We start from the raw sequence: 27050 nt of genomic DNA on the forward strand, positions 1-27050 counted from the left end.
CTTTCGCTGTGAAAAACGCCACAGTATATTTTTGAAATACCCCTATGTAACTCACTTGAATTTTTGGACAGTGCATAAGGAGCGGCCATTATGAACAGGCATCGCTGCGAAAGCGCCCGAAAGTAGGCAGCGCTTATTGAATTTCATTAACATGTGAACTGGGTCTTCTATTTTCGGAGGTCCTTCCTTTGGCTTGGGTTGGAGGGGGGTGGCAACTGCAATCATTTGCATGCATGTCTGTGCATGTTTAACTACATTTCCACCACCTCCACGCCCACACCCCCCACCCACGAAAAACGAACTCACTTAATTTTATGCCAAAACAATGACACGCCATAAATTTAAACGGATTTGGCGCTGTGCCGCGAGCAAAAAATCAAGTTACCGGGCATGGAGCAACCCTTAAGGGGGGTTGAGGGGGGTTTTCACAGTTCAGGGGCGTCGGCGTTGTGAGGGGGTGTGGGGCAGGGGTGGGGGCGGCAACGGGTGTACTGACATTTGCCAGCGGCAAACACACAGTTTTAATGCCAGAAGAAAATCACACAAAATGGCACATGGCAAACGTTTAAGAAAATTACCCAATGCAAATGCAAATAAATATTTCTAGGCACTTGCAAGTATTCTTTATATAAATAATAACATATATACTACAAATTATTAATATTAAATATTTTATAAAAGCCCACTACACTCGTTAATATTAAAAAAATATTAAAGATATGTCCAAAGTGCAAGTTACATATTAAACATATTATTGATAAATTGCTAGTTTTAGTTCTGGCATTTGGCTTTAAAAATATATTTTGCGCTTGAAATAAAAACATCAAATTAAAGCTTGAACTTAGCTGAGCTTTAACTGAGAGCTGCAAATTAATTTGGCTACACCTGGCTTATAATTGCGTGCAAATTCGACCCGTGGAGAAAATTGAGAAAAGCGAACCTTGCGTTTGTGTCAGTCAATTTCAATGTTAATCCACCTGTGTGTTTGGAATGGATGTGCTGCGCCATGTGTGTGTGTGTGTTGATATTGATATGGCAGTTGCACGCACATTTTCCACGCTTTTCCATCCCCCATCCCCCTTTTGGCAGTTACATTACTTAGCCTTAGCCAAAAGCTTTTCCCCCGCTTTTCCCCCACTTTTCCCCCGCTTTTTCCCCCAGCTTTTCCGACTCGGGTGAGTCATCTTCATTGGCAATGCGAGAACGTTGTTACCCGTCCCAACGGACATCATTTTCATTAAAATTTTAATAGTCTGTGTGTGTTGGCCCCCAGTTTTCCCCCCTCTTTTTGGAGCTCCCACAGTGTGTAACACGTAATATTATAAATTTAGCAAGTTATGGGGGAAAATAAAGTGGCCTTTAGTTCTTACGGGTGAAAAAAAAGAGTGAACTCCGGTTGGCATTAAAAAATATCGCATAAAAATATCTTGAAAATAACGGCAGTCATTCTCTTGCACATTATATATACACATATCAACCTTTTCTGTTTAACAATTTTTCTGTTTAACAATGTTTCTGTTTAACAATTTTTCTGTTTAATCATTTTTTCTGTATAAAAATTAGGTTAATTTCCAGCTTTTATGAATAAATTCACATTTACAAAATAAGAATTTACCTAACACATAAAACCATATGAAAAATGCTTTAATAACAAATGTTAAAAAGCATTCTCTGAAAACAAAAATAAGTAATTTAATAAAACTGGTAGCTGGTATAACAACTGAAAGCCATGTAATATGCACAATTGCTTCGAGGAAAACTATAAATCTCTACGCACATGCCACCTCGTTTTTCCACCCACAAATTCGCCGCCCCCTTTTTCCAATTCGTTTCGAGAGGAAATAAATCGAAGCGAAATAAAATATAAAAAAAAGAAGAAGAAAAAAAACAAGAAATTCCAATAAACTAATTTGCACAAAGCGTCGAGGAAACTTTTGGCAGCTGGTTGACGGGGGACTTTATGGACCCAAAAGGAACAATTTGAGCCCCCTTTGCAATCTGCTTAACCAGCCCCCCCACCCCTTTTACCAAGTATTTGCGTATGAATTTTAAGCAGCTGGAACAAATGCAGAGCCAATAAAAGGGATAAAATTGAAAACCAGACAGCGCACTCACAATCCCAAGGATACACATACATATATATCACTATATCACCAAGACATATGTACAATTTGCATATGTGTGCGTTAACTGCTAGTCGTATTCCCTGGTCGTAATTGTAACTTCCAAGTAAAAAAAAAAATATAAAATTTCGCTGCATAAAAAAGCGTGGAGCATCTTGTTGCGTATTTGGTGTAATAAATTAGCATCGCGTTTCGCATTATTGACTGGATTTTGAATAATAACACACAAAGGACCCCTCGCAGGATCGCAGGATAAAGAAGGTGCAGCGACAGTATCCGTATCCACGGGATACATGTAACTGTAGACCGGCGACAAATGGAGAATTCCACGCAGGACCTCCGAAGGACCAAAGTGAGCAGTTGTACACGGCAAAAAACTCACAAGACTTACTTGCTGCATTATTTCAATAGTAGCTTAAAGAAACGAGTATTTAGCTAAGTACGCAACTCTGTCTAGAAATACTTATTAAATTTGTAAAGCCGCATTGCTTTATTTCGCGCAGTGCAGCACAAAGGCAGTGCCATGTAATACTACATTCCGAATGCTGCAGTGGAGGATGGGGATGTGGAGCATTGGGGAGCATTGGACACCACATCACATCCTGCTGGTGTTTTGGGGCGTTTCACACAACTCGGCACAATTGCGCACATAAATTTAGTGCGCCAAATTATGCGGCGGGTGGCGTGAACACAAAAAAGTCAAGTGAATGGGGCACATAGAAGTCAGCGGCATGACGCCGTGGCTTCCACAAAATGTGGCCAAAACCAAGTAGGGGCCAAATTAATGAAATAAGAAACATCATTTTAAAAGAAATTGTATCAAAATTTGTTGGAGAAACTTGTGAGAAATTGATCTACAATGCAAGCCTAAAAGTAAACGCGCCACGCAAATGTAAATAAAATAAAAGAATGCCGCTTTAATTGGTAAATAAAAGTTAGAATAAGTTAAAGGGTATTTTTATAAGATAAAATTTATAATTAGTTAAAGGGTATTTTTATAAGATAAAATTTATAATTAGTTAAAGGGTATTTTTATAAGATACAATTTAGAATAAGTTAAAGGGTATTTTTATAAGATACAATTTAGAATAAGTTAAAGGGTATTTTATAAGACACTTCAAAGTTGCTCCTTTTCTCATAATCTTTTTTTAAATTGCTTATTTTTGTTTAATATTTCTCACTTGCACGTGTGATTTTTCTCATGTGCGTTGGTTGGACAGTAGTCCCCACCCACTTTGCCACCGAACTCAGCCCATTTCTCCCCCATTCGTGCCACCTTTCTGCCCTCCACCAATCCATGTAACCCCCCCTTTTTGCAACCTCTTTCCCAGACTCATTTGAATGTATTACAACAAGTTGGAAAATGTTGCAGAAAACTCTTCAAGCTAGAAAGCGAGCCCAGAACGAATGTTGCCGACATGAATTATTTAGAGCGCCAACTGGGTTGAGAATACTCCCCATTCACCTCCTTTATAGTCCCCCCCCCCCTCTTTTGGCTGCCACCCATGTGCCCCCCGTGTGTGTTTGATTAAATTTATAGGAGAAATAGAGTAAGCTCCTTGAAGTTGTAGCAAGTTTTCGGGGAACTTGACTCGGAAATTAACTCGTTTTATTGCGCCTTTTATGGAACTATTTTTGTGATGTGATGATGGTGGTGGTACACTCGTACTTTCGTACTCCCCAGCTACTTAACTTAATACTTGAGTTTTAGGTAGCAAGTGAAGGCTTCATTTCTTGCAGATTGCTGACTGACAAGGCAATTCCACGTTATTACCAACAATAATTCACACGCAACAAACGATGGGTGGCTGGCTGCTTGATACTGGCTGCTTTTCCGAGGGGTGGCAATCAACAATTGTTGCATGAATAAAGCGCAAAGCGGACAGGACATTGAGGCTAATGATTGCCAGCGCACACAGATCACTGAGCACGAAGTTTGGGGGGAGGGGGCTTTTCACCAGCATCCAGCTACCCTCCTAATGCTCAAAATTGTGCCATCAAAAATAATGCGTGGGCGGGAAATTTTACCCCCCAAACCAGAAAAAAAAAAATAAAGAATATTAGGCACTTGCTGGCCCAAGATAACGCATTAGATGATGGAAATTATCCGGGACAATGGAAGGGAAAGCCTGTCGTCGGGTCATTGTGGTGCCCATGATGGTAACTGGAGCCTGGCGAAAGGACGAAGGAGAAAGTGGGCGGATATGGGGTGGGGCAGAATGTCAAAGGTGAACATTGACAAATGAAGGTCCTCAAATGGCGCAGAAATTGAAATGAGCAAGTGCCAGCCATCAGTCGAAAATTGAAAATAAACCAGGAATTATGCGAATAAAAAATGATTGGGCACTCTGTAAGTTGTAAAAAAAAAACATTAGTAAGGCTTAGTAAAAAAGGGTATTTCAATTAAATTTAATTGTATGGCAAATCCTTGAAATTATCAAATTTTGTGTCTGTTTACTGAAGAAGTTATAGAAAAACCTAATTAAACTATGCATAACTTTAAATGACTTGCTGGATTACAACAATTTTTGATCCTTGAACCAACAAAAAACATTATTTCATTTTCTTACAAATTGATAAACAGATTCCCATCCATTTCAGGTCAATCGAATTTGAATAAAGTTCAATCAAAGTCAAATTTAATTCCCCCAAGCCAAATGAACTGCCGAAATGAGGTGTGTGCGCTCGATTATGGAAGCAATTTGAAAGTTTATTTTTTCGATTGGACTGAACTAGTTACTTAAAGTGCCAACAACATTTGCAAATGCCATTTGTTTACCGTCCCCGTTATATTTTATTTTTACTTTTTGCAACACTCGGTTGTTCCACTCATATTAGGGAAAATCGAATTGACAAGGACAGCCACAAGTGGTTGGGTTGATTTTTTTGAGTCGGGGTAAATGGGAAATATCGAGGGAGCTTCAACTTCAACTTCTACTCCGATTTCTGATTACTGAGAGTGCCCCCTAACTTGGGAGCGATGTCACTGGGCGCCTGGGGGTGAATAAATCCGAATCCCACGCCAACGGATTGCCGGATCCGTCTGCCGCACACCTGATAAATCCATCAAAATCCGGAAGCCGCAGTAGTGGAATGGCGAATTCGAGTACACTGGCATTAATCGGGAATTTTCGCTTTCATACACAAACATTGATAGTGCGAGCAAACTTAAATGTAACATTACAAGTACTAAATGAAAATCTGCTATTTTTTAAGCACTATAAACAGGAAATTTGGAAAATAGAAAGCTCAATAGTAAATATATAAATTTGAAATCCTTAAGAGCATCAAATCCAATGTTTTGCAAGGGTATTAGCAATTCAACAATTTCAAAACACGTTTGCCAACCAACTTGTACTGCTTATTTATTTATCAAGCGAACGGCGGCAGGTGAGGCAAAGTTTTGGATTGGACTTCCGCCTTTTTGGATTGGGATTCGGTTTCGTCAGGGGTATTACGTTTACTGTCCACGCAGCTTATCGAATCGGACAGCTGACAGTTGTAGAAGCTCACAGGAGCCGGAGGAGCCACTACCAGAATAGATGGATGGATGGATAGGTGGATTGGAGGATTCACGGGAGGATGGGAGCGATGATGAGGCAGCGAGGTAGAAGCGATTTGAAGTGCTCTGCAGACAGAGACCGCAGCGTACTTAGACAACGTTTGCCGGCTGATAAATGGTTGCCTGTCACTTAGCCGCGTTCTTGATGGAGTACTAAGCCAAACATCCAGCGAAGCAACCACCCAACCAAACCACCCAACCAAACCACCCAACCAATCCACCCACCCAACCAATCCACCCACCCATCCAACAGCACCCATTTAACCCACAGTCGGAGCAACTTGCCCGCAGGCGTGCTAAAAAATAAAACAAAGTTGAAGTTCCCCAAACGAGAAATCGCATTAGTCAGGTTGAGTCTGAGGTTGAGGTTGGATTTGAGATTGAGTTTTAGGCCAGACTCTGGACTTCAACTTGAGGTGGAGACTGAGTAGCCTACGGCTAAGTTCCGGCTGAAACGCCTTAAAATGCGTTTCTGTTACAATATATAAAATCGCAACAACACAGAACTATATATTTGCAGGCGACAATTTCAAGAAATTCACTACTTCATTCATTAATAACAATATAAGTATTGCATCAATAAAATATCAAAGCTGTGCCCTATAATTTTGCGCCTCTAGACTTTATTTTCTAGAAATAATTTAGTTAATCGACTTAAAAGTGTCCACCTGCTGGCGCCTTTCAGTTTCACTTTTATTTTTTTCCCTGTTGTAGAGCCTTATTAGGCAGTGACTTTAATTATGTTTAAATATTCATTAAGCTTGGCCCGGAGTCCTGCCGCATTTGCAGCATTCTGCTTCGCAGCCGCCAGTTTCAATTTCAATTTAACTTTGTTATCGGCTGTGGCGCCCCGGGGCCAGAGTGTTTTCGGCTGCCAAATCAAATTCGACGCCCAATTAAAATTCAATTTGTTGCGCGCCATTAATTAGATTCTCCTCCCCCCTCCCCCTTCCCCCCTCCTGCTTATTCAATGATGGATTTCGGGGCTGCAAGAGGAGACTGAACTTTCTTCTAATAGCAAACGCAAGCCACCTGAGACTTTGCATCCCCCACCACCATTATTAGTGTCATTAGACAAGCGAGCCACCCATTTATCTTTATGCAAGTGTGTCCACATCCTTTTGATCAGTCTCGCCACCACCTGCGGCGAATGGCGGCCCCACTAATTAGTGTGGCCGACGCTGTTGACGAAGCAGCTTTTCCATCGGACTCTGCAATTAGCTGTAATCTATGCGCATAAATTGATGATGCGGCATGTGCAACATGTGGTGGTTCGATTGGTTTGGTTGGTTTTCCCAATACCTATGTATATACTACCCCATATACTTGTATACTATATATAGGAATATAAATATGTTGGGCATGACTCACCTGCTTCTGCAACGTGTTGGACAACTCCTCCAGGCACTCCTTGCGCTCGAATCGCTCGAACTTGAAGCTGTTGGAGCGGTACAGTTCGTTGTCCTCCCGCCGACGATTGCGGCACAGCCTGCGGGTGATTATGTTGCCACCACTGCCACTCAAACGCGGACTGTAATAAAGTTTTGATTGGGATTTAGTTTAAATATATATCCGAAAGCTAAAGGGTATGCTAAAAGTATCAAGTAACTAGGTAAATATTATTGTTTCTTATTTATAAATATATTTTATTTTACGCAAAACTTAATTGCTCCTAAACCTATCAATTAAGTCCCTGTTCGGGCGCCATCCCTCCACATTAACCATCCAAAAAAGTGGAAAAAAATATATATATAAAAAAAAGGAATAATACTGTGCCAACCGCATGGTGGGCGGTTCACATTGGAGCTCGTTAGCTGGCGCTTCATTAAAATTTCACACATTCGGCGGTAAAGAAAACTGTGCTCCATTTACCTTATTATGTATGCGCGATGTCTGATGTGATGTTGTTGGCTTAAAGCCTCAAAAAGTTAAGCTCAGCGCCCAATGGAACGGCGACCCACTTTGCATTTGGGTTCGTTCAACGCCCGCGGCCACTTCAGTGGCTCAAAAATGCTGCAAACTGAAAACGGAAAACTGAATACTGAAAACTCGGAGTTGCAACCAAAAACTCCAACGCCCCCAACTTAACCACAACCACAACAGCAACAAACAAATGAAAAACTCTGAGTGGGCGGGCGGTTGAAAATGGGGTAAAAAGGTTTAAGAAACAAGGAAAAGACCGAGCGAACAGGGGACATAAAAATACGATAAAAAAAAAAATAATAATACAAAAAATAAAAAAAAATAGTAGGCAACCCGGTGAAAACTATGCGGCAAACAAAAGCACAAGCCACTGGAGCAGACTCAAGTGGCAGCCACTTGGGCACTCCAACGCACTGGAGCTCCAGTTGCAACTCCAGTTGTGCGCTGCACTCAAAAAAATCGCTGAAAACAAAAGGTATTTACATATTTCTTAAACTTTTATAAGGTATCTTAAATTTGTGTGTAATAATATAAGTGGTGCTTCAGTTTTTATGTAACTATTCTGTTTGTAGTGTGAATTGCTTTTTAATTGAGATATTTTTTCTTAAGTGTAGAAGTGCTACTCACCCGCAGGGCTTGCAGTGCGTCATGTGCAGATCCCAGTTGAGATGGAAGTTGAACATGCGCAACTTGGCCACCGCCCGCTGCCTCAGCGAGATGTCCGGCTGTCCTCCAGTTCCGGATCCAGTCGCACCACCGCCAGCTCCTCCTGCTCCTCCTGCTCCGCCCGCAGTGGTTGCCTGCCCGAATCCAGATCCGCCAGTTGGTGCTAGTGCCGTGGCGCGCTGGGGATTTGGATACATCATCACTGTGCCGCTGGGCGCCGAAGTGGCAAACAGACGACGGGATGAGCCACCGCCACCGCCAACAGAGACGCCACCGCCATGATGGTGACTGGGACGATAGTGCTGGTGCTCTTTCAGGGTATAAAAGCCGCCCGAGGAACTGCAATGGAAAGCAAGTCAAGGCCTCGTTAGAGTCGCCGCCAGGAACACCAAGCCCACTACTCAACATTGAATGGCATTGTCTGGTGAGAACGAGAACATTGAACATAAAGAAAACCACCATGAAAAGGGGTGCTCGAGAAATCTCCACAGTTTTGAATGCGCTTCAAGTGGCGCCCAAAAGAGCATATTGTCTTGCGGCATTGATTCATCGAACTTCCGGAAGCCGGAATCAGGAATCCGGATTTCAAATATGCACATCGTGACATACTTTTGAACACCTCAGTGGAAGGATGCAAATAATAAAACAAAATTAAACCCGCCTCTTTCTTAAATTTCAAATGTTTGGAAGGCAATTTCAACTTACGACATATTGTCGCCGCCAGGATCACCGACGCAACTGGTGACTCCCATGCCACCGCCACGTCGCGGACGACTCTTGCGCCGGCGTCGCCTGCGGCGTTCCGAGGAAGCGGTACGTGTTTGCAGGACATGTTGGCTAAGGGATTTGTTACATCCGCCACCACCGCCGCTGCTGGCCAGGCGTCTTCCGGTGGCATTGCTGCCCCCACTGGCGGCCAATCCTTGGACAGCGACCACCAGCTGACCATCGCCGAAACCGCCAGCCGAACTAATCGTATCAGTGGATTGAGGCGTGGCTGCAGTGGCTCCTGTGGCGGCGCCACCGATGATTCCATCGCCACCTGCTGCTTGCTGTGCTTGCGACTTGCTGGTGTTGCGCAAACTGTGGTTTACTTTTCGCCACATGCGCTCCATCTTGAAGAATCCGCTAGATTCCTTGCGGTGCAATCAATGAAGTTAGTCGGTGAGGGGTATGTTGTTGAAAGTGGCTGTTGAATTTCTTTGTTAGCTTATTACAGTTCCCATTACTCGTTTCGTTTTCCCCCGCAAATAGTTTTTAATATATATTTTTTTGTTTTTAAATAGTTAAGTATTTGTAGTTAAGTTAAGATATAAGAGCTTTTCTTAAGTTAATGCCAAATGCGTTGGATCTTTGTTGATTCATTGTTGAGAATTGGTACGCGTTTTTGTTGTGAGTTTTTGTTGAATGTCTCTCGTTGGTGTATTTTTTTTTATTTATGTACCGATAAAAATTTGTTGTTTTTAAAATTTTGTTGCTACTACTTGTTGAATTATATAATATCATTTGCACAATGAATGACAAATTTTGTATGGGTATAACTTAATCTTTGTTAAATACATTAATTGTTGTAAATATGTGATTTAATGTGAAATGATTAGCAATTATTTAGTTTATTTATTAATGCTTTAAGTTTATGGAAGCCGTAGATCTAAGATAAATTTATTTGCGTAATCCACAACATTCTTTTAAATGCATTTAAATGTAAAAATTGTTGTTGCTAAAGCGTTACGTTAGTTTAACTTTTGTGCGAGTTTAGTTGGTGTTTACCTTTAATCTGTATTAATCCTAAAGATTTAATGATGTTGATATTGGCAAGCACATTTTTTTTAAATCTTGGTTAATTTATATAGTTTGTTCAAAAACCACATGTTTTTTTGAAAAGTTTTAGCTATTGCTAGGAAGTTTTTGATGTGTACTTTCAAAACAGCAAGTTGTTAACCCTTTCGTTGTTATAGTTTTTTTCTATTTAATAGTTATGTTGTAAGATAATGGTTTCTTTCAAAGTGGAACAATTTTATTGGGATTTTTGATCGGTTTAGTAAACTTTTGTTGTTAGCTGGTGTAAATTATCGTTGTTGTTGAATATTCTTGGCAGTTTTTGATAGTCGATTATTCCCCCGTTGATGCAGATAGTTTTTTTAACCTATGGGTCGAATTCACGTGAAGTTCTTATGATGTGTTTTTATGTTGGTAGTTCCTCTGATGTTGTTTCTTAATATATTTATCAGTTGTTTTGGTTATTCATTTTCCTATTGGGAAATTTCAGCTAGCTACGAGGGTTGGGACATTTTCTAGTTTCCTGTTTGCCACTCATCTTCGTTTTCTGCTTTTCCTTTCGCTCTTTATGGTCTTTCTTATCTTCTGTGCTGCGGTTGTTATTATTGTTGTTAACTTATTGTTCGTAGGTGGCAGTGATTAGTTGTTGTTGCGGTAGCTGTTGTTATTGCTTGATTGGCTTTCATCTTGGATTACCTTACGTCTCATTCAAATACACAAAGGGACACACATTCGATTATACAAAAAAGCTACTCAGCAGGAACTATGCATTGTTGTTGTTGTTATTTCGATTGTTGTTGTTGTCTGCGAATAGCGGAAGCGGAAATCAAAGAGCATGAATTTGAGTCTAGGAGTCGACACAAATGTACCCTGCAGTTCCACAATTCGTCGCTGCGATTTCCCCACATTTGTGATGCACAAATAATACCATGGGTAAAATGTTAACATTATTACTAGTTTAAATACAAACTGAGCGCCGATTGAGCGCCCGTGATGAATACTAGGAGGTGATTCACTGCTGCAAACGTAATGAATGGAACTGCAGGGTACATATATGTATATACGTATGTATGTGTATGCTTAGACTGCTTAAGTTCCTGATTGTGTGTAATTGTGTGGGTGAGTGGCCTGCACTTTTAGGTTAAGCACGCGCTTCACTCATTTTTCCTTTTTTTTCGTTTTGTTATGTTTGTTATTTGTTTTATTTTCTGCCTAAGCCGCTCTATTTTTGCCCCTATTTGTTGCTGTTGTTGTTTTCCACATTGCACTTGTGAATGAATGACGAATTTTTTTGCCACTGCCTCTCACTCACTCTCTACAACGCTCTCGCTCTCTTTTGTCTCTTGCTTGCTCAGAAGAGTTACGGTTACGGTTTTCTTTTTATTCCGTTATCAGCACACTTTATGCACTTGTTTTAATAGCTGTGCTGCTTTTTCAGTTTCACTATCTAATTTTTGCACACAATTTGTGTAATTTTGCGTGGAAAATACACTTATTAAGTGCTGCAAATTCCACATCTACAACGCAGTTGTTGTCTCGTTGTCAGGTTGTTGCTGTAGTTGTTGTTGTTGTTGCTGTTACCGTTAGCGCCTGCCTGGCTGCTGGCACGTTGAGTCAACATCATTTCAGTTCACCCAAAAAAAAAGCCAAAAAAACAGGGACACTGTCTCTCTGTACAGTGGGTTGCATTCGTTTGTCAAGTTTATTCCGAAACAAACAATTTGTTATAAACACAAGAAAAAATAGTAATTATAATTTTTGAAATATATTAATTATTAACAAAAAATTGTACACTAAAATATAGCTTTCGCCAATTGTTTGAGATGTAAAACCAAAAAACACCCACGGTGCAAGTCAGAGAGAAAGGTTACAAGAGAGAGTGCAAGAGCTGGAGAGAGTGCGCTCTTGCCGCTTAGGATGTGAATGTGGTCGTGCGTGGGCGCAAGCCAAGTTACGGTATCCAATCCCGTTTCCGTATACGTGTGAGTTGGTTTTTTTTTTGGGGCTGTATTCATAGTTGTGTCCTGTGTATAACACAAACACATTGCGCTACAGAGGAATATACTCGCACAGATAGAGAGAGAATGAGAGTGAGAGCGAGAGGAAGCTGGCTGTTTAACCGTTTTGGCACCTTTTGTTGCCTATATTTTGGGGCCAGCAGTCTCACACACACACACACACATGGTCGCACAAAAGAATTTTGAATACCGGTTAAAATTTTGAAAAACACACACTGCCCAATTGGCAAACGGCTAACGGTAAACAATCAATCGGAATCCACAGGAATCCACATTTTTGTATCACACGAGAGCTGAGCAGAAGCCGCTGCCCGTTTATTGGCAACGCGCACGCACAAATAACGGAGCCACTGTGGCAAAAGCAGCGGCTGTGAAAGCAGCCTCAGCAGCTGAGAGCCGAGGACACGAGGACCCACACCCGAAGTTGAAACGACTGCTCAACCGCTTGGATATCAGGTCGGTAAAATGTAAACATTGGAAATATCGCTTGCCGGGCTTTAAAGCGAGAGCGAGAACGAGAGCCGTAGAAAGAGAATCCTCTTGCAGGACGATTGCGCAGCAAAGCGACATCTGCCAGGTGTTGCTCGCAACTAATACGGTAAAACTCCCAATGAAACCACCAACAGAGGGCGCATCGGTGGTAAATTGAGATTAGATTCTCAAAAAAAATAAGCTGGAAGCTTCCCCTATGAACAAATCGCTTGGAACGCCACCAATAGCGGGCGCTGTGGTATTTTCGACTTACAAAATAATACCAACAATCATATCATATATCTAAAATACGTGTCGTATGCGTAATATTGCAAACGAAACACATGTCGTATGAGCGATATTTACCAAAAACGTATGCGTAATATTGCAAATGAAACACATGTCGTATGAGCGATATTTACCAAAAATATCACTCATTCGCAGTGTTGTTGTGCTTCGCATATGAATTTATTAAAATCAAAGATTAACGATATTTGTTTGTTCAGGACAACCATCATTTTTTTCTATATCAAAAATTAAAAAGAAAAACACCATTGTAAGTCGAATGTCTGGGAGAGCAATACTCATCCGATAAGTAGGCAATACTTTTTTCTAGCCATATATTTAGTACAGTAAGATCGATTCTGCCGCCCAGCAAATAAAACATGCACGAATTTATCGATTTTGTATAGTATTTTTAATTGTTTTGCCCGTCATCAAAGTCCCCAATCAATTATTCAATCAATCAATTAATGATTGCCAGCATTCGCTTCCAATTAGGTATTTGTTTTCGTGTCTGCTGCATCCGGTGTTTCCTCTTAGTTGTACCACATGTGTGTCTATCTTTAGTCGTTAAGTGTATATGTAGTATAAAGTTGATACTCAATGCTAAATCGAATCGACTTGGTTTGCTTCGTTCAAAAAATGTTATAGGCTATGCAATACAATTACGTGATCGTTAGTTGACTTTAACATTTAGTTGACTGACATCAAACACACAAATATAGTTTATATTCCTTTTCGTTTGATTTTTGTTTTTTTTTTTTTAGGTTTTTTAATATGTATGTACTCGTACTTATATAGGGTTGATGCATTATGCGATATCTAATCTGTATTATATTTAGATAGCACTACTGTTTTACACACACACGCACAAGGTTTACAAACGTTAGTTATTATTTAGTTTAGTTTTGTTGTAAAGAAAATTTCGATTAGTTTTCTTCTTAGACTTAGATTGCTAAAACGTTGGTATTGGCCTATTGTATGATTTCTTTATAAATTGTTTTTCATTTTTTTCAATTTTTCTTCACTTTTCGTGTTGATTTCTTTAATTGGGAATCTCTTTGTTTTTATTTTGAGATCGTTGCCAAAGTGCTAAACTTGTTTAAAGTTTTCTTAGCTATTTTGCTTTTCATGCATTTTCCATTTTGGTATTTCCGATTTCCAGGATCTCATGCTCTTCTTGTTGTTCTTCTTGCTAGGCTATATCACAAAATGTGTTTATATCTTTTTGTTTTTGTTCCAACTGCTCTTTCCCTTAAAGGAACCAAAATGTGTAGAAATTGTGCATTAAACTCAGCATTTCTGCAAAGATAATCAGTTTCAAAACGAAAAACTATTGTAAACTATGGTTCTTTTGAGTTTTTTGTTTTAAAAGTATTTTTATTAGCTTAAATCGTGCGTTTAACGAAAGAGTACTGATAGATTTTAAAAATAATTATTAATAGGGAATTAAAGATTCACATATGTAAGTTCTCAGTTCTTGTTCACTTACTGTTCCAGCGATTTCGTGAAAATGTGTTGCTATCGATAATTGCCGATTCTTTAATGCTTCTATCGAAATCATCCAAATACCTCAACAATCAAACTGCTGCTGTCGATCAGAAAAAGAGATTTCTTCAAAATCAAACAGAATAAATTGTTCTACTGATTTTTCAAATAAACTCTACGATTTTCCTTTCATTAATAGAGTTTAAAGACGCCGAAGTAAATCGAATGAATTTGGCAAATTGAACTTGATAATATGCCTTGCTCAATATGCCTCTACTTGTATATAATCATATATATATATGTATATATATGTGCTATGCATACATATATAAATTGTATTAGATGATCGATTCGCTTGACGGCTTTCCTCCTATATGTTAATATAGCTTTCCATTCGGATTTCTTGCGAGCCGAGTAAAAACAGCCTTCAGTAGACAGCATTTATAAATCAGTTTCAAATTGGAACCGCAAAAAGGACAATTTGCATTGATACAGTCCCACCAAATGCCGTCTATTGGGAGGCATTCAAAAAAGTTGTATTGCTGGTAATGTTCGATTCAAACCGATATCGAGATTTGTTGTGCTTTTTCGATTGGTTGGTCCAGTTTGTGTGTGCTTCTTACTTTTTGCAATTCACGCCCAGCAACATCGGCTATATACATTCTATATATATATATGCATATATATATAGCTAAAAAACATTTGCCAATCTAATACCCAAGAGGAGTTATCGCCCAGTTGGCTCCACTGCCTCGTTCAAAAGCACAAAAAGTGTTGCTAAAATGTTCAGTGAGCGAATGGGATTCGCTGTAATTTAAAAGTCTGTTTAAAATTCCACTGCAACTCCGTTATCGGTGTGTTGCCAGTTGTTTTTGCCGCCAATTTCGTGTTCAACATGAAATATATTTCTATATTATTAAATATATGTATATATTTATATTCCGATTATGTGGTATGCATACGTATGTACATTTCTTTAGCATAATAACTGTTTTTCTCTCTATCATTTCCATTCGTTTTTTCATTGTGTTTTAAATTAGTTAACTTACAAAAAAAAAGTGTTATTATCCGAATAAAAGTATTTAAAAAAAAAAAAGTAAAAGAGTGAGGGAAGGAGGGTAAAATGTCGATTGTAAATTAGGCAACATGTATAGAAATAAATTAATTAATTAGTGCAAACTAAGTGTAACTTATGAATTAAATCGCTCGCCTACATAACAGAATTATAATTATCGTCTAATGTATAGGTTTTATGTATAATCGTATTAAAAAAAAGGATTTTATATCTAATGCCAGCAAGTGTATTTTCCTTTATTTGTGGTTTGTGTTTGCCGCTTGTGTCTGCTACAATTAGGTTGATTTTAGTTTACTATCGTTTTATTAAGAAAAATTTCAAGTTTCTCTCGTTTCATTTCGGTTTGAAAATCTTTCTCACTTGACTACGTATGCATTTTCGTAGAAATTTCGTGTTGGTTGGTATTTTTTTTTTTTTTTGGACAAATTTACCAACGCTCGTCTCTATAAGTAAGCTACAAAAATGTGTATCAACGCATTCGCTTACATTGTTTTACTGATTTTCTGATTTGCGAGCGTTTTGGTGTTTTCTTTCTTCTTCATAAACTCATTTTGCTGGTAACAAATTGCAATTTTCATTTACGTGATTTCATCTCTTATTTGTTTTTTGTTGCTTACGCCTACAAAATTGTGGTTTTGTTGTTGTTGATGCTGATGTTGTAGTTGCTGTTGTTGTTGTTTGGTCGGTCGTCATGGACAAATACAGTGCATATACATTCATATCTACTACTGTTGAGATGCCGCCGCCGTGGCCAAAAAAAACGGTTACTCCTTTAAATTTCCCCCAATCTTAAACCATTGACCCAACGGAGAGTGTCGAGAGTTGGATGCCAGATATTATCCGGGGAGTTGTCGCCTCTCAAAAGTGCTCCAAAGCCCTGCGCAGCTTCTTACAGTAAAATGGACATTAAGACTCGCGCTCCTTCTTCACCTTGACCTCCTCGCCCAGAATGGTGGTGATCTCGCCCTGCATAAAGGCCCACGGTATCACCGAGTTGGCTAGCGGACAGCGATCGCCGCTGGGACAGTACACCTCGTTGCCAAGTCCCTGTCGAGGAAACGAAACAATTTTGAGTCAGTATAGAATTCTACAATGAAGAAGATATCAATCCAACTGCAACATATTTATCCAACTATCACAGTTTTTCTACAGATACATAATAGATCGTGACAGTGCAAAAGTATGTTGCAGTGGATATATGGACCATCATTCGTCCCACTCACATTCTGTCGTTTGATGCTCTCGCGACTGCAGGGGAAGCAGAACTTGTGGTGATTCACCGAGGGACATTGCACAAAGTGCGTGTCCTCCAATCGCTCCTGGCACAGGGTGCACTTGAGCGTGGCATTCTGAGCAGCTGCCGCCGCCGCTGCTGCTGCTGAATTTGAGGCGGCACTGCTGCCTGGAGCTCCGCCGAGACCGCCGCTGCCCGCCGAACCGCCGCCGCTGGCCAGCGGTGTGCCGCCTCCGCCGCCGCCCTGGCTGCCACTGCTGCCGGGACCGGGATTCACAGAGCCGCCGCTTCCGTTGCTGCCGGATGGACCATTACCGCCGGCCGGACTGCCATCACCGGTCACTGAATTTGGCGCCATCGAGGCTGGACCAATGGCTCCATTGCCTCCGCTACCGGAACTGGCACCGCCGCCCGGTCCGCCGCTTGTACAGCTCAGCTGTCCACTGCCGCCACTGGGTCCGCCCAGTTGGCCGCTGGCTGCATTCGAGCCGGGTCCTCCGCCGCCACCTCCCCCAAGGCCGCCGGCCACCACCGCCTGGCCCGGATTCGAGCCGCCCACCTCGGAGCTGGTAACGGTGGTGCTGGACACGTGTCGGGATCCGGACGAACGACGTCCCGACGAGGAACCTGCAAGAGTTGACAAAGAAATTGTTTCCATTAGATTTGGCAAGCAACGAAATAAAACAAAACAAGAAACAAAATTAGTATTATATTAACCACCAATAAAATATATAATATATCACTACAAGATAACAATACAGTTTTAAAGAAATGATAGAAATTAAAGGAAATATCATTAAGTGAAAACATGAGTAAAATCTCAAATGGGTAATAATACAAAGAAAAATTCAAGTAAAATTTTACGTTAATGAGGAAAAATAATATATGATATCAATTTTGCTTTAAAATAAGTATAAAATGTATTGTGTGAATGCAAACTTACCCGAACTGTTCGGCGAGTGTACGCTGCGCGGTGGCAGCGGTCCCGAGGGCGGACTCGATCCATTGCGTCGACTGGCCGGGGACATGTGCTCTGCAATGTGAAGATGGTGTGGAATCGGATTAGGAATCGAATTGGCTGCACAGAGAGAAACAAAAAGCAGCTCGATGTCAGCTTGATATACGCAGTATGATATGATACTTCATTCCCAATGAAATTGTTATATACATTTACATACTAAATTTATATATAAACAAAAACTAGTCATTGGATTGCACATTTATATGTGTGATTGGTCACCATGAAAACCTAAGCATGTAATCTCGTGAGTCAAGTGCAATGTACTATGGGCCTTGGCCCCACTTTGCCACATTATTATACACTGGCATGCATAAGTATGTCGACACACCCACAAAATCATCACTGACGATGCCACAGCCTATAATTCAAGAGCTCATCCTATTATTCATACTAAATTATCCATAATTGACGTTGACATCGGCGATGGTGGGGCAAAGTCAAACCCCCAAATCGTTTACGAAAATGCTTTCTAGACATTTCTAGACCAAATTGGTAAATTCTTGCAGAATTGGGGAGAAGAATAAGTCGTTTTCATTCAACTTGTGCTTTCGATTTTGTAGGCGAATAAATTTAACAACAAAGAGTTAATCACATGTTTCGTTTTTTTCTTTCCTCAGTGCAAAATGAATTTATAGTTGTTGTTTTTTTTTTTGTTCGTTATTTTGTTGCTGTGTTGTATGTGTAATTTTAGAACTTGGCACGAAACATGTTTCTATGTATATTTTGTGTTGTGTACATATAAACACGTAGAATGTACTTGTACATATGTACATACATACATACAAATATCCACATTCACTTATTACTTGGCGACGCCGGCTCAACAACAAGAACAGCAACAACAAGTTTCATTCACCGGCTAGCCATTGGATATGTGACGTCACAACGGCACGATACGATTGCGTGTCATTCTGTTCCACTGTGCAGCTCACACAGCTGTTTTTTTTTTCTCCTTTTTCGTTTTTGCCTCCTTTGTTTTTGTTGCTCTTGTTTCGCGGTCTCTCTGTCGTCTTATTCTCCTTCTTCACCTTCTTCTTGTTGGCAAAGTGCCATAAGCAAAGCGAAATGAATGGAATGGAATGAAACGAAACGAAACAAGTTCTGCTGCTGCTGCGCATACGTCACGAAAAGCGGACGGGCGTGCGAGTGAGCGAGAAAGAGAGAGAAAGAGAACATGCAGCCGGTTTTTCCATCTCGTTTTGTTATTTTTTGCATGCCAGCATGCAATAATGTGTATGTACCCCAAACACATACATACATACATGCATATGCCGATTTGTTTTGACTGCGCGCTGCTGCTGCTGCTCTTCTTCTACCTCTTATTCGCCTGCTTTTGTGTTTGCTGTTCGCTGTCTCTGTTACGGCGCTGTAATTAAGCTGTTATTCTGCTGTAAACTTGGTGGATTTTTTTAAACAAGACTTCAATTTGGTTTCTTTTGGCATGCAATGCACGCGCACGCGTAGCTGCTTGATATTGAAAATAAAAAATGAAAATTAAAACACACAACAGCGCGCTGCAGAAGGTGGACGAAAGAAGAAGCGAATGGCATAGCGTATTTCATTTGTATGCCCAACAGAAGATAGCACATTGCTCAAATGTCGACGCTTGTCAGTTTGCCGGCGTCGCACAGTGGTCTGCATACGAAATGAAGCTCTCGCACATTTGGCGAGTGTGTGCTGTTATGTTTATTTATTTGATAAACTGTTGCTTCTTTTACTTTTCCTTTTCCTCTGGCTTTTGCTCTTGCTAAATTGCTTACGCTGGCTAAATTGGCGAATAAGGAAAAGGAAGAAGAAGCGAGCAGCAGCAACACATGAAGAAAACGGCAAAGGAGCGAAAATGGAAAGGTGAGGAGAGCGGAGGAAGGCAAGGCAAAGTCGTGCATGTTGTGTGGCCCCAACACGTATGCATTATAGTACGTGTGCGTGTGTATTTATAGCATTTGTTTATATTTTGCATGCAAGAGCTGAAGAACAACAGCAATAAATGCCAAAGCGAAAGCCTATCCCCTCTTCTCTCTGCCCACCATCCCCCTTCCCGCTACCAACTCCACACACAACCCACCACCGCATTCTCCTCCATCCCTTTCGCACTGCTGCCGTTGCACAGTTGCAGTTGCATGTGCGTGGCCCATTGAGAAGAATGTGGAGATAGCGAGCGATAGAGCGAGACGGCAAGCATGCCACATACAGTTGCAAGCGCGGCGCACAGTGGGCGAAATGCAAGAACAAGTGATCGGATAACAGTGGCACAAAAATAATTTTTAAATATTAACAAATAAATCCACAAATTTAAAAACCAAACAAAATTTAAACTAATTTTGTATTTTCAGTTTTGTCTTTAGTTTCTAGAGCAACTGTAATACACAATGCGGAAATCATAAAGAAAGGAATAAAAATGTATGGGTATTTTGCATTAATAGTTGGTCCAAGTAAACTATTAAGAAATGTACATAAGTGAATTAGCCATAAAACTACTAAATTTCGTTCTAGGTCATTAACATTTCCCAGCACTAGTGCTATTTCCAAAATGCATTCCAATTCCAACGAACCACTGTATTCAGTTTCAGTTTTCTGCAGTCGAACTTCACTTAACTGCAACTTCGTTGCAATCTATTTTTGAAACGACTTTATTAAACGCTGATATATGTGCACACACATACACATGCAGTGCTGCCTTAGTGCATTTTAGATATACATATGTAGATATACAGCCCAATGTTTATTTGTTTTTCATACATTCGGAGCTGAAAACAAACAAATTTGCGCGATCTCCTGCGTTCCCAGTATCGAATATGAAACTATTTATAGAATTAGTTTACGTTTTCCGCCGTTCAGCACATTTTGCCTGGCTATGGAATATTTCTCGATATTCCGCGTTTATTTATTATTATAATTTTTTTTTCGTTTTCGCACTACTTTGCTAGAATGAATCATTTGACAATTTATTACACATTTTTAGTCATGAGCCAGTGAAAACCGGGGCGAGAAATACAAACAATAAATATTTATACAATGTTGTATTTGAGAAAGGAAACCATATTGTGTATGGTGTGTGTTTATATGTGGAATAGAAACTATTCACCTTCGAATGAATGAAAACGAATCGCACCACACCCAATGGGCGGCCACGGCCACGCCCACTTGCCCTCGCCCTCCCCATTTTTCACAGCACTAGAAATCTATTTTGCGGGTATAAAAATGAGATTCCCTGGGGAAATGAAAGGAATTTCAATTGCCTTGCGAATCATTCATACGGAATCGTATGTTATTATACTTATACGTATTTTTTGCAAATTAAAATTTGTATTATTTTCAATCAGCTCTAATCAGTTATCAAAGTTCCCTTATTGACAAACTTAAGTGTAGAAGATAGGTATATAACTTTATTTGATAAGACTATAAATTCCTAATAGCTCAATAAGTGCATTATAATTATGCTATGATTATAAGTCATATCTAACCTTTTTAACACATTATCAAACCACGTGATTTCAAAGCATTAATCGATAAAATACAAAGTTTAAGGCTGAGAGCCCGTTACGTTTAATAAGCTTTACAAGTACAGCCCGCACTGTATAGTGCATACTTATCATGGGCAATGTTATAAGTTATTCAGCGATATAATAAATTGGAGCATTGCCCCAAGTGGGAATACTCTTGAGTGGATCCAATCTCCATCGATTGGTTTCCGAAAGCACATCTTCAAAGCGAAAAGTATCAGCGCTCGTTTATCTGTGTTTATTCAGTGTAGTAAACTTTTAACAAAACACAAAAGTTCTAATGAAAAATAAACAAATGTGCTACAGGGTGCATGGCATGCCAGCACTCAAATTGAATATAGCGACCCGGTACAACGCGGCACTATCAGTCAAAGTTGGCCGTGGCTGGGCTGATAAGAGTTGATAAGATTGGCTGAGGACCCCAGTCCACTTAACAATTAGATAAGATACACAAAACAGCTGTGTGTATTGAGTATCAAGAGCGGCCCCAAGAGCAAACGAAAGTGGAATTGGATGTGCAAATGGAATTGGAATTGGAAATGGGAAACGACGCGGTGTTTTGTGTACCCTGTACTCCAGTAAGTCTTACTTTCCATTGGAATCCGTCTAGATTGCTTTTCTTATCTCCATGTCGGCGGCTAGCTATCGGGCGGAAAAAGAGCTTATCAACACATACAAACCATACAAATCGAGATGATCTCACTGAAGAGATCAAGAAACTTTTGATTTACCACTAAACTAGGCTTCCTATAACTTTTGGTTCGGAGTAACCCATAGATTAAATTGTAACTATATCAACGTCTAATCCCATAAACCTAAATAGAAAAAAAAAACTGAGAAAACCCCAAGATTATTTTCATCAAAAGCGGTATAAAGTTCCGCCAACTGTTGATAAGTTAACGCTGGTAATACGATTCCGGCATCTATCCATCAATAAAAGATCATTTATCAAAACCAGGCGATAGCATATCATATCGGCAGAAACCGACAATCCTCAGGCCGCTGCTCTTTCCGTCAGTTTGTTTTTCGGGTCGCCTTATCGAGCAGTTGTTTGCCTTATCAATTAACCACATGGTCGGGTCCCGCAGTTAAGATAAGATATGGTCGATGGCGCAATCTCCGCCGATAAGTTAATCGCTTATCTTCACACATAGACCAAGTGCCAACCCCTAAAATGGCAAATGAAATGTGTAAGCTCTAGATACCCTTACAGACTTCATACTTGTCGAAATAGTATAAATATCTACATAAGTGAGCTAAATGATATACAGCTTTTGTAACTTTTGACTGCTATTTCATGGAATGTATCTCATAAAGTATCTGACGCTCTGGAACATAAAAATTTTTTATTCAAGTGTACAAATATTCTACAGAATGGCCAAAATCCAATTTAAGAATTTCCAATGGTCATATTCTAGTGGCCGCTGCTGTTTCTAATCAGCGGCGGAGACTTTGCTACTTCACGTGTTTTAACGGTTAACAGCGGCCATGCACTCCAGCTAGCCATCTCCCTCGCACTTGCCGCCACTGCAGCTGCACTGAGCACGCAATGTCTAAATTATGAGAGTGGGAGAGGGAGATGCACTCCGCCCTACCTCCCCCCATCCCATCACCCCAACAAAACGAAAGCACGAACAGAATTCCTGGCGAACGCATTGGAATGGTCAGTCAGTAAATGCATACATACGAACTAGATACACACAACACACACACACACACTTAGCCGGCAACATGAAGCGCTGAATGAAACGAAACAATGAAGAGGGGCGGGTGGTTGTTGGGCGAATGAGTAGAGGGGTAGAGTGGGGGTGGCGCGCGCACGTTGCCGTTCCATTTTATCATTTTGTACATACAAGAATATACATACATACGTACAAACATACATAAGCAACATACAATTTGTACAATTTTTCCTCTGTACACCCAGAAAATGTTTGTTATATTTTTAGTATATACACAGACGCAATAAATATGTACCAGAGTTGGTTTTTTTCCCTGTTTTTTTGGTAATGAAACGAATACACACAGGAAGGAAGAAGCAGAAGCGTAACGTAAATACAAAACAACAAACGAAATTGGCACAGTGGGCGTTAGGTGGGAAATTCCAAAAACCTATACATATATTTTCATATTTGATAGAAATTTTTTTTGTTTGGCCAGTTCTTATTGCCTCTCGTCTGGGAAAAAGTATTTCGTCTTATTGGCTTTTTGTACAAATTTGAGAACAGTTAAGTAACGCTTTCATTTTATTAAAATACAAATTAATATTTGATATAAGGATAATGTTTTTTATCCAGCTAATCAAGTTTTGCCCCACTGTTTGATGACGGCATCGGTATGAGCGAAAAAGTTTTTTTTTCATCTCGTCTTTGGTGTCTTATTTTGTTGCTGTTGTCACTGCAGCTCGTTCCGTAATTCGTATACCAACTAAAATTTATCTACACCCAGGTTTGACTGTGTGCATGTGTGTGTGTGTGTGCAACTTGTTATCGCATAGCGTAAAAAGGAGAAACAGCAGAAGAAGCAGCAGCGAAAACCAAAACAAGTTTAATGACGTTTTGCGCGCGCAGACAAGAAAGAAAAAATACAAAAAACAAAAGGTACACACACTAACACAAACGCACGAAACCAGTTTGGAAAGAAGAGGAAAGCGACAGAAGAAAGAGGGAGAAAGAGATAGAGAGCGAGAACATTACAACGTCAGCGTCGACGATTTTTGCACGTCTCTGTTTTTATTACATTCTGCGGCCCTTTTTTCGTGAGCTTTTTGCGCTTTTTTTCCGCCGTTTTTTTTTTGTTTTTGCCATTGCGCCTGTTACGTACGTGCATGTAAACGAACACGTAGCTATGTTGTGTGTGTATGTGCGGTACATGCACATGCATATTCCCTTACATGTACATATGTATATTGGCATGTGCGCATGCCTTTTAATGGCAAGGGTTAGCAGCCCCTTTTTTTCCACGGAGGGTTGCAAAATGCGTTTCTACGCTTCTTTTATTGCACGAATGTACATGCACGTGTGTATGTGTGTTATACATACGCACTTGGGAAGCGATAAGGACGCGCTGATAAGCAAATACGTTATCTAATCTCCGACACAACGCTCCTTATCATCCATACAAACGTACATGTGAATGTGCATATACATGACAAGCATAGTCTTCTTCTTACACGCCTTCCAGTAAGGAGAGATAAGAAGCAGGCAATCACGCCGTTTCACTCTGCCCTGAATAAGCGGTATGTGTGCCACTATATCGCCGCCGCTTTTCCTCCCGCGCCACTCCCCCACCGCGACCGCCCACTCGACCACATCCAGGCTAGAGCAAGACAGAGACAGTGCTCTGTATCCCGCGATCGAGGCTCAAAAAAAATGTAAAAAAACGGTAAACAAATACAGAGCGCGCCAGCTATTTGTAACCTGTGATTTCAACAATTCCTTAGGTTTTCGCGGAATTTAATAGTGATTATTATTATCCAGGCATTTTTAGCTTGAAATCAGCAAGAAATTGTAGACAAACAAATTATTTTCTTTAACTCTTTTTAAACAATCTCTTGATTGTTTAAACAAGTCTCGATTGTTTGGATTTCTTCTTGCCGTTGCCTATCTAAATAAACTTAAATATCACCCCTCAAAGAGTTTCCCATGGCTTTCAATAGCAATATTTCGATAACATTGACTTGAGAAGATATCAAGTGTTCACTGTGACTTGGAAACACAACCACCCTTGTCATTCCATTTTCCAATCCATATCGTGTATTTCCCACTGGCGATTCGATCGCTACAACTGATAAGAAATCCATCACTGATAGGAGATAATCCCAATCTGTTTTCTACCGCTACGGTGACAGTGTTTTCAATTATTATTTATAAAGCCAAATATTTAAGTGTTTATCAACCTAACTTCCCATGCACTGTTTATTAAGCTAATTATTATCAAAGGTAATGTTCAAGTAAATATTTACTGTAAATGATAAATTTCCCCATTAAACTCAAATGCAAAATTCTTCCTATTGTATAATTACTGTAGCAAATATTATCAATTATCTCTTCCCCAATTTGCTCACCTGCTTTGAAGGTCGATGCATCGAAACTGGGCGCTCTGACCGGCTGCTGCTTATCACGGAGTCCGCTGAGCTGCCGCTCGGGCACATAGCTGACCGCCGCTGGAAGGGATTCGCCGCGCGTCAATGGCGGTCGACCGCCACCGCCCGTTGGGTCGTCCATGGCGCTGCGCTTGATGCCGGGCGGACCGCCACCGGCCACGCCTCCGCCGGCGGATAGGGCGTTGCCAGCCCCGCCATCTGGCGGCAGGCCGTGTCCCGATTGCTGTTGCTGCTGGCTCACATCCACATCGACATCCTCGCTGGGCGGTCGCTTTAGATTTACGGAGAGGGCGGGCGGTAGGCTGCCACCGCCACTGCCGGCAGTGGGTACACCGCCGCCGGGTGCACCGCCTCCGCCGCGGGTCGCATTTGGCGGCAGGTGGTGGGGCGTCATGTGTGAAATGCGTACGGGTCGCACACCGCCGCCGGGCGCATCCTCCAGCTTAACGGGATAGTCCAGTGGCGGACCGATGCGTGGCACGGGCATTTGATAGGGCATCTGATGGTGATGATGCACTGCAGCAGCGGCAGCGGCAGCAGCAACGGCATTGCCCAGCGAACTCAACGAACCGGCGCCCGACGGACCGGGAACACCGCTGCCGGGCGGAGCACCCGGTGGACCGCCGCCGCCACCGCCGCGATGGGAACCCGGTCCTGGTCCCGGTACTGGACCAACTTGTAACTGTTGTTGCTGCTGCTGTTGCAGGACGACGGCTGCTGCTGCAGCGGCCGATACTTCGCCGTTCTCATGGGAACGCTGCTGTTTGCTGGCGGGATGGAGACGCTTCATTTGGCGGGCGGCGTCCAGCACCGCCTCGATGCGATCGGCGCCCTCGTAGTTGACGCAACCGCGGCATACCGCCTCCGAGAAATCATTGATCATCGCCCATGGCATGCGGGGTAAATCGCACAGATAGCAGTGCTGCCTTTTCGTTTGCAGCGACATCCTGCTGCGGTCCTGGAAACTGGCAACTGGCTGCTGGCAACTGTCAATTGGAAGCCCTGGATGGGCTGGATGTGGAAATGGGTTCGTGCGTGTGTGTGCTGTTTTAGCTCACTGGAATGGCTAACTGTTCCTTCCTGCTGGCTACCCTATTCCTATTATTTATTATTTTTCACGTTTTTTTCTTCTTTGTATTTTATGTTTTAGCTTCAGCTTCTTTTTTTGTTGTGCGTTGTAGCTATTTTTCTTAGCTTTTGTTATTCATGTTTTCGTATTGATTTTCGCACACACGCACACACACACGCGCACAGGCACGCATTTTTCACCGCGCTTCCACCCGAAAAAAAATTCACTTATGTTTTTTGCTTCTGCTTCTTCTTTTCTATTGCGCTGCGCTGCTCGCCAACACGGACGCACACAGAGGCACACACACAAACACACACACACAGAGCACACTTAGGCACGCGCGCAGCAGAGTGAAAGAGAGAGAGTGCGCGCGAGTAAGCGGGACACGTAAACGTACGACGACGCCAAAAACGTGGAGGAACAGTATCGCAGCGACGCAGCGAATAACGGAAAGGCCAACCGGACGCCACAAAACTCGCTGATAGAGTGTGACCTTGGCGGGCATGTGCGAATATGCACCAGGAGCCTAGCGAAATGCACTAAAAAATCCGCGCTGGCTTACTGGAAAATACCAAGGAAATACCAGAAATGCTGAGAATAGCAAAGATGCAACCCTTAGCATGGACGTCAACCAGATATGTGAAGTGACTAAGTGACAGCAAAGACTCCAACCATGCGGAATTGAAATGTTTTTTAATTTAACAACTTTTTTTTTGGGAGTAGTAATGTAC

At 41.2% G+C, this 27050-nt stretch overlaps 2 protein-coding genes across 2 annotated transcripts in view; both read right to left on the bottom strand.

Annotated features, from left to right (window-relative positions):
• Window positions 1–12413, bottom strand: part of LOC6524508 — a 51930-nt gene extending 39517 nt beyond the window's left edge. Inside the window, exons 1-4 of the mRNA XM_015190245.3 lie at window positions 12262–12413; window positions 8980–10857; window positions 8236–8613; window positions 7057–7216 (exon numbers count right to left, since the gene is read on the bottom strand). Of these exons, the coding sequence (XP_015045731.1) occupies window positions 7057–7216; window positions 8236–8613; window positions 8980–9389 (948 nt within the window). The 5' untranslated portion in view covers window positions 9390–10857; window positions 12262–12413. The remainder of the gene's footprint in view (window positions 1–7056; window positions 7217–8235; window positions 8614–8979; window positions 10858–12261) is intronic.
• An 803-nt stretch (window positions 12414–13216) lies between these two features.
• LOC6524511 (probable E3 ubiquitin-protein ligase IRF2BPL) lies at window positions 13217–26818 on the bottom strand. Its single transcript, XM_002100332.3, has 4 exons — window positions 25212–26818; window positions 17565–17654; window positions 16611–17248; window positions 13217–16434 (listed from the first exon to the last, which is right to left on the bottom strand). The coding sequence occupies exons 1-4, from the start codon at window positions 26194–26196 to the stop codon at window positions 16294–16296; spliced, it is 1854 nt and encodes a 617-aa protein (XP_002100368.1). The 5' UTR covers window positions 26197–26818; the 3' UTR covers window positions 13217–16293.
• Between the last annotated feature and the right edge of the window lie 232 nt (window positions 26819–27050).

This window comes from Drosophila yakuba, chromosome X (assembly GCF_016746365.2).
Source record: "Drosophila yakuba strain Tai18E2 chromosome X, Prin_Dyak_Tai18E2_2.1, whole genome shotgun sequence".
In the NCBI taxonomy this organism is placed as follows: domain Eukaryota; kingdom Metazoa; phylum Arthropoda; class Insecta; order Diptera; family Drosophilidae; genus Drosophila; species Drosophila yakuba.